Source organism: Bremia lactucae, linkage group LG8, assembly GCF_004359215.1.
Source record: "Bremia lactucae strain SF5 linkage group LG8, whole genome shotgun sequence".
Classification (NCBI taxonomy): Eukaryota; Oomycota; class Peronosporomycetes; order Peronosporales; family Peronosporaceae; genus Bremia; species Bremia lactucae.
This window is the reverse complement of record NC_090617.1, coordinates 4312616-4319681: the sequence shown is the minus strand read 5'-3', so window position 1 is coordinate 4319681 and position 7066 is coordinate 4312616. Positions and strand designations below refer to the sequence as shown.

The 7066-nt window shown below is 48.6% G+C and overlaps 4 protein-coding genes across 4 annotated transcripts; 2 read left to right on the top strand and 2 right to left on the bottom strand.

The window, feature by feature from the left end:
* The first annotated feature begins 814 nt into the window (after window positions 1-814).
* On the top strand, window positions 815-1778 carry CCR75_001739 (uncharacterized protein). The gene is made up of 2 exons (XM_067959840.1): window positions 815-926; window positions 995-1778. The coding sequence occupies exons 1-2, from the start codon at window positions 825-827 to the stop codon at window positions 1115-1117; spliced, it is 225 nt and encodes a 74-aa protein (XP_067815886.1). The 5' UTR covers window positions 815-824; the 3' UTR covers window positions 1118-1778.
* Window positions 1779-1984: 206 nt separating this feature from the next.
* On the bottom strand, window positions 1985-3100 carry CCR75_001738 (uncharacterized protein; the record flags this gene model as incomplete). Its single annotated transcript, XM_067959839.1, has 1 exon — window positions 1985-3100. One exon carries the CDS (start codon window positions 3098-3100, stop codon window positions 1985-1987), a length of 1116 nt encoding a protein of 371 aa, XP_067815885.1.
* Window positions 3101-3233: 133 nt separating this feature from the next.
* CCR75_001737 (uncharacterized protein) lies at window positions 3234-3719 on the bottom strand (the record flags this gene model as incomplete). Its single annotated transcript, XM_067959838.1, has 1 exon — window positions 3234-3719. The coding sequence occupies one exon, from the start codon at window positions 3717-3719 to the stop codon at window positions 3234-3236; it is 486 nt and encodes a 161-aa protein (XP_067815878.1).
* Window positions 3720-3805: 86 nt separating this feature from the next.
* On the top strand, window positions 3806-6274 carry CCR75_001736 (uncharacterized protein; the record flags this gene model as incomplete). The annotated part of the gene is made up of 1 exon (XM_067959837.1): window positions 3806-6274. One exon carries the CDS (start codon window positions 3806-3808, stop codon window positions 6272-6274), a length of 2469 nt encoding a protein of 822 aa, XP_067815877.1.
* Between the last annotated feature and the right edge of the window lie 792 nt (window positions 6275-7066).

Here is a 7066-nt window from a genome sequence, read left to right as displayed (position 1 = left end):
TAAATAAATTACTTCATATGGACCGTCGAGGGTTCAAGCTTTATGTTTTTCAGTGTACCCTCCAAAGGAAAAACATCGTTTATATTACTGAATATGGAACATTTGATATACGTATGTATGATGCTGGGGCCTTCTGACAAGCTTAAATTCAAATTACAATTTCTGCACACGGACAGTAGCGACGATCACTTCTTTTTTTTTCTCTGAACATAAAACTTGCATTTCGTTCCTAGCAACAAGGTCGTCAGAGCACAATACATGCAAAGAAATCGCCAATCTGCCGATGCAGCTATTGAATACTCACAGATGCCTCTCTTGCCACTGATTTTCTTTTTTTAATCTTAAACACGATGCACACCAAAGAAAAAAGGAAGCTATGCAAAAAAAGGTTTACGAAGGAGAATAATAGAAGGTCAGGCACTCGCTGTCCTTTTAAAGACGGCATAAGTGGCTCTCATCTAATCGCGATGAAATACTCTATCTCCAAATTTACGGTACGTAAAATCAGATATCAAATGCTCCAGGATGGCTCATGTAGCCAGCCATCGGAAAGTTAAGCCAGCTGATGTCTCGTCTTGTGGGCGCGTCACCAGTACTAATGACGTCGCCTTATTTTGACACCCGGCGAGGAATGACGTCGACGTCCAAACAGGTAGCCTCCAATTGTGACGCGATCACGGCTAAAGTGCAACATGATTGGCCAAAACTGATTGCGATGCATAGGCGGGATGAAACATGACGTAACTTATGGAATTGAGAGCACAAGCTCCCTATTGGACCATTTCCGTATTTGCAACTAATCGCGGACGCAAGCTCGCTGTACTATGGAGAGCATTGCGACTATCCCCAGCTTTAATGCCCACAGACAGCTCAGCTCTTTCGTTTCACTCGACGCTGACGACGAGATGGCTTTGCTCATTCTTGAGGTATGTAGCAAATGCATTAGTCGATGAACCTGATTTAACAGACTGCCTACTTTCGCGTCTCATCGCAGGAGCTCTCGTACATGAGGCGATCGTTTACCGGTGTAGAGGCAGAGATTGCAAGTTCTCCTTCGAACATCTCCGCGGCAGGTCTCAATGTCATCTCGGAGGACGACGAAGAGGACGAAGACTAGAAGACAGACACCCATGACGCCACAAGGATGGTTCCTCACGCGACCATTACACGTGTCAATTGCGGTACAATCTTTCTCTTCTGAAGTTAGTGGAGGGAGCACAGTGCTGGTAGCTGCACAGTGACGTAACGATAGAAGATTGGTCAAGCAAACTTAAACGCGTTATTTATTCGAAAAGCAATGCGATTTTTATTCCTTTCTGAACTTTGTTTGCTTTAATGATTTTATCAAGATGCGCTGGATAAAGCTCATAACTCGGGTCGAGTTCATGTATCTGGAACAGAGATTTTGCGTTTAAGCGTTTCTTCGGACCAGTCAAGTGAGGGTAACAGCAACCTCACCCCTTTGGGACCCGCCTTCTTTATTGTACTGAATCCAAGCTTTTCAATGCACTATGTACATTAACGGGTGTAGGCGCAGGCCATAGTCGATACGTTGTCCGTGAGACAGACTTGCGACACTGCCGTCAAAATAAATTGTTCGATAATAGTAGTAATTATAATGCGAATCAGGACCTTTGCGCTGTTGCACATTTGTTACCGTCAACGTTGTTGCATTACATAACAATTCACACGAGCCCCTTGGCGTTCAATTGACCAAATGATCTTGTCTGACACCACATGAGGACAGAGGGTACAGACGGATACGCACCTGTTGATGCAATCAATCCAACAGGTGAAGTGACTCAATATAACCCATCATCATTATCGTGCGATTAATTACGTAAGTAAAGTTAAATGACGTCATTTCATACTGACCGCTAGTATTGGCGCAACTTTCGAAAGTCTAGAAACTTGGAATGTCGGCGCAGAATTCAAAAGTTAACGTGCATATTAGACTCAGAATGCCGACTTTCTGTCATGGCGTTTACATGATGTCCATCACCTTGGACGTCTTCCGTATGGAATCCTCCTCCTTTGTCATAATCGGATACGAAGCGTCCGTCGCGATGCCGCATTGGTTTTTCTTATTGCGGCTCATCAGAATGTAACCCTTCATACCCCACGAGCCGCCCCACGAATTCTTCACTAGCCAATATTCTTTCGTCTTATACAGACCATAACCCGTGACCGCCACACCATGGTCCAGGGTATCACGGGCATTGCCGCAAAATGGCCAGTTGTACACGCCGTGGTGATACAATTGAAACGTAAAGCTACTCGCATCGATAGCTACAGCCTGCACGCCCTTGGTGGCAATTGCCGCCTGGAGCGCATCTTCGTCCCCGGACGTCACGTTGGCGTACGAGGTGAAATGGCCAACAGCTTTGCCATCCTTCGCCTTGCACACGCCCTTGGACTCGGCATTGTACTCGTAGTCAATCTCGCGATCAATTTTGCCGCCGTGGTGTTGAATAATCTCCATGTACCCTTCACTCATTTCGCCGCCATGGTTGCATGTATCAATGCCATTCAACGTGCAGTCCACAAGCTCTTGCTCCGAGAACGACTCGAGCCTACCAGTGCTGAGAGCATAGGCGCTCTCCATAGCCGCTACGGCCGAGAAAGCCCAGCACGAGCCGCACTGGCCTTGGTTCTTTACGGGAGTCACAGCTTCATGGTCACGCCAGTCCCATGTGGACGGAACTGAATCAAAATCAACTGGCTTGACAAATATCTCCGACGCTCCCCCGGTCGAAGAGACTCGGGGTCGATAAGTTAGCAGCTGCTTATACTCAGTGTCCGACAGATCCGCGAGTTCATTCAGTGCAAGTGTAAAACTATATTCACCACGCTCGTACGCCTCGTTATGCGACTGAATACGATTCAAATTGGTCGCAAAGGCTCTAAAGCGCGGCAACACTAGAGCCTGGTCGTTGGCGTCGAACCGGTAGCTTTTCTCAAAGTTTATCGCGTACTTGACAAAGACCTCCCACGCTGGCTGATCGGAAGCTCGTAGCGAATACGGAAGCTCCGTTGTTAGCGCCATTGTAGTGGCAGCCGATAGGTTTACAGCGAGGGTCAGCGAGCCGAACAGCTTCATCTTGATGTCGGATCTTTAGGAGGCTTTTTAATCAGAAGGATTTCTTTTGGAGTATCCTCCGATATGTAAATAATATTAATCTTGAAGATGAATTTTTGAACTCTTGCTGTTTTCTTTTTATTATGTTCAGCCTCTACTTGTGCACCATAAACTTCCACTCGACATTATAAATTCCCACAGCCTGTTCTCCTTCCTCGTCATAATCAGCCCAATCCTCACTAAGATTGACGTCGTCAAACGCGGCATGGCGTCCTTTCGACACTACGCGGTAGCCACTTTCAGGATGCCAGGCAAACGGCTCTAATCCGCGGCATTCAAACCCTACGAAGGGCACAAACTCGCCCGAGTCGGCGCCCATTATCGCTCGCGTAAGTTTCTTAACGTCCCGCACCACTGTCATTTGCGACGGTTTATTGGCACCTGGCCACTTGAGCGTGAAATGCACCTCGCTTCGACCGCCAGCCACGTCCACTTCCTCTTCATCTGACACAAACACTGCTTCTCGCTTCTCGTCGCCACGTGGCTCCTTAACGTCCAGGCACCACTGATGCAAAGGCGGCGCGACGAGCGTCTCTACGTTCTCTAGCTCAGCCTTGACATACAGCACAAACAACACCATAGCTCACGGAAGTAGGAGTTACACGTAAACGTAAAATGAAGTAGGACACATCAAAGAGGTCATACAAAGTTATAAACTCTCAACTCATGTCATCCCCGGGTGACCCAAGCTCGCTGCATGGTAGCGACTTTATGCATTCAAGCAGTGGCGCTGATGAGCATCTACGGTCGACAAGTGGCAATTTCAATGCAAGAGAAGATGGCGATGCGTCCATGTCGAATGACGAGTCCATGAGTTCGTCCTCGTCCCTCGAGATCGAACAGCACGAGGGAAGGCCTACGCAGCAGCACGACGGCGCTCGTGACTCAAGTCGAGCCAATTCCATCGACGACTTCGCGCGTCAATTGCCATATCGGGATGTGAAAAGTAGTCACGTGAACATCGCGAATACGGACTCGATGTTCCATGAAATGCCCTCGTCCCTACCTAGCCACTTTGCGTCGACGCAAAATAGCTGGCTCTTGACCCAATTTGCTCCTGCTATGTCGAAAACAATGACGAGTGTTGATTCCAGAGATGCCATGGACGACGACGAGCCGTTTGATGAAGCGACAGAGCGCGAGCTCGTTGCTCGAGGGGACAGGGTTTCTCAGGAGCGAGGCGGGAATCGCCGAGTCGCGTGGGCATCGTCAACAGCGCGTGTAGAGCTACCGGAAGGAGTGCGACTACCCGCTGCAAGGAATGAAGTCACCGGCGTTCAATTGCGATTGCAGTCGAACGTGCCGTTTCTAGTAACCACTGACACAAGTAATTGGATGTTGCCATCGGGTCATGGACATCGAGCACGAGTCGCCGTGGACACGAGGTTTGTACCGCTCCATCGTCTACAGGTCGAAGTATTTGTGATTGGAACGGTCGAGGACGAGAAGGGAAATAGCGTTATGGAGACATTAGACCGATCAGGCGTGAGTAACAAGGCCGCAAAAGCTCATGGCGTCTATATTCGAATTCGTATTGCAGAGGATTTAGATCCAGGGATCTACGAGCTACCTCTATCTGTGTTTACGCAAGACGCCGGGTTTCAAAACGAACACTTGACATGGTCCAGTACCGTTGCCATACGCGTAGTAAACGTGCGTCTTCCAACGCCCACTTCTTGGCGCTTTCGACTAGATCTATGGCAGCATTGGACGGCTGTAGCGCGTGGTCATCGGGTGCCATTGTGGAGCGACCGCCACTTTGAATTAATTGATCGGTACCTCGTTCCGCTTGCTGAAATGGGCCAAAAGTCCTTGTCTCTTGTCGTCACGGAGATGCCATGGGCAGGTCAGCAGTGCTACATGGAGAAGCAGAACGCGTCGGCCTTATTCGAACACGCCATCTTAAACGTGTATGAAGATCCCACTCATAAGACTCCTTTAACCATTGACTTTACACACTTTGATCGACTGCTCGAGCTTGGCGCTCGCCATCGTGTGGATCAAGAAATCGAAGTGTTTGGTCTTCTCTCCGTGTGGCAAGACGCAAGCGCAGGGTTTAACGCGCCAGCGGAACTCACGACCAGCCACATTCAAACGCCTTCCACGACCGATCCGGCTCCTTTGTCAAGCGAGCGCCCTAGTACTTCTTCCTCGGAATCCGGACTCGTTTCTCCCATAGCCGACGCATTAGTGAAAACGAGAGCAACGCATGAAGACCATCAGTCCTTGTCTTCGTCTTCTGAATCTCCTCACCCTTTTGTGATTGATGGCTGGCGGATTCGGTGTCAAGACCGTACGAATCAAACGGTGCGGTACCTCCACGACGTCGCCGAAGTCGAATCGTTTATTCAACAATTCTATGAACATTGCAAGGCTTTAGGAATCGCCGAGCGGGTGCGTATTTGTGCCGATGAACCACGAGATGTCGCAGTCTTTCACGAACAATTGCGCTTTCTCGAGCGTCTTGCCCCGAAGTTTCGTATTAAACTCGCAGTTGACCACGCCGAGTTTTTTTCAAAAAGTTACACACCGCCGCAGGTCGCGGATTACGTGCCGCTTTTGCCACTTGCGTGTGCGGACGTGGAGGGTACGCGTACCCTCGCTAACGATGCGCGGGCGCGTGGAGGGCACGTTTGTTGGTACGTTTGCTGTGGTCCGGCCTTTCCAAACCAGTTTGTATCGTCCCCACTGGTTGAAGGCGAGCTCGTTGGGTACCTGACCTTCTTCTTCGAGCTTGATGGGTTTTTGCGATGGAACTATTGTCTCTGGCCCGCGCGACCATGGGACGATTTACGATGGCGCGCGCCCATGTGGAAAGTCGGAGACATGTACTTTGTGCTGCCAGGGTTGGACGGTTGGCCTGTTGAGACGCTACGCCTCGAGTCGTTGCGGTTCGCGGGCCAAGCGTTTGAATTACTATCGCTCGCTAAAGACACGCTGCCACCAGCGCAGATGCAAGAATTGCAGCGCACGGTCGCGGAGCAGATTTTACGATCCAGCGATTTGGAAGAGTTTAGTCAGTGTGGCGATCGTGCTCGCGAGGACTTGTACTCGCTTGACCCGCTCGACTATCAGCGCGCGAGATCCATTATCCTTGACACATTAGCGGCAGCAATGCCTGAGTATCGTAATTAACCATTCGAGGGTACTATGATTACGCTGGATTTAGAAAATTAAAAATTATATATATTTTAAGATTGCGAATGTATCAACAAATTGGAACTTATGTCTAATTTAATGCAATGGAAGGAGGGGATGGCTCATATGGTGATGCATGTTAACTAGATTCTACATGGCGTTTCAGTACAGGTCTGTGTATGATTCAAATCCTCGCCATCCCGGTAAAGTAAAAAAAGTGTGTGATTTGAGAGAAGTCGGATAGTGGATGCTCATCATACATGCCGATGTAGACGACGTTCAAGAAGGGGAATCCTAAACAAGTTTATCTTCACTCTTCCCGCACAAAGAAGATTCTAAGAAATACATGTAAACAACGCATTTATAGCTTTGTCGCATCAGAAACACAGGTGTATGGTGTCCACACGATTGTCCGAAGACCAAAGGGTAAATTCAGACACATCGTAGGTATCCTCATAGCGACAAGCTTTCTAAAACAAAAGACGGTTGTTTCAGCCAATTCTTTAGGTGTTCGGTCTATCGACACAGAGTTCGCACTGAGCAAGCCCAATACAAACCTATTCAGAGTGGTGCATGAATATTTTCATCATCAACAACAAACTCAAGCCGACCAGATAAATAAATGGGTACATGTCAGCAGCTATGTTGACCTCAACGTACCAGGAGTATTGTACCCTGCACTTTCACATCACCACCATAAGGAGATTCTGTAATAGAAACAAGGCACTATACTCACACGACAAGGAGATCCGTAGTAAGCTCGCATTCCCTATAGCTTCTGTGTAAAGT

Coding starts and splice junctions, on each gene's coding strand:
- CCR75_001739 (XM_067959840.1), top strand. CDS start 825: ATGGAGAGCATTGCGACTATCCCCAGCTTTAATGCCCACAGACAGCTC. Junction 927..994: donor TGGCTTTGCTCATTCTTGAG/GTATGTAGCAAA, acceptor GTCTCATCGCAG/GAGCTCTCGTACATGAGGCG.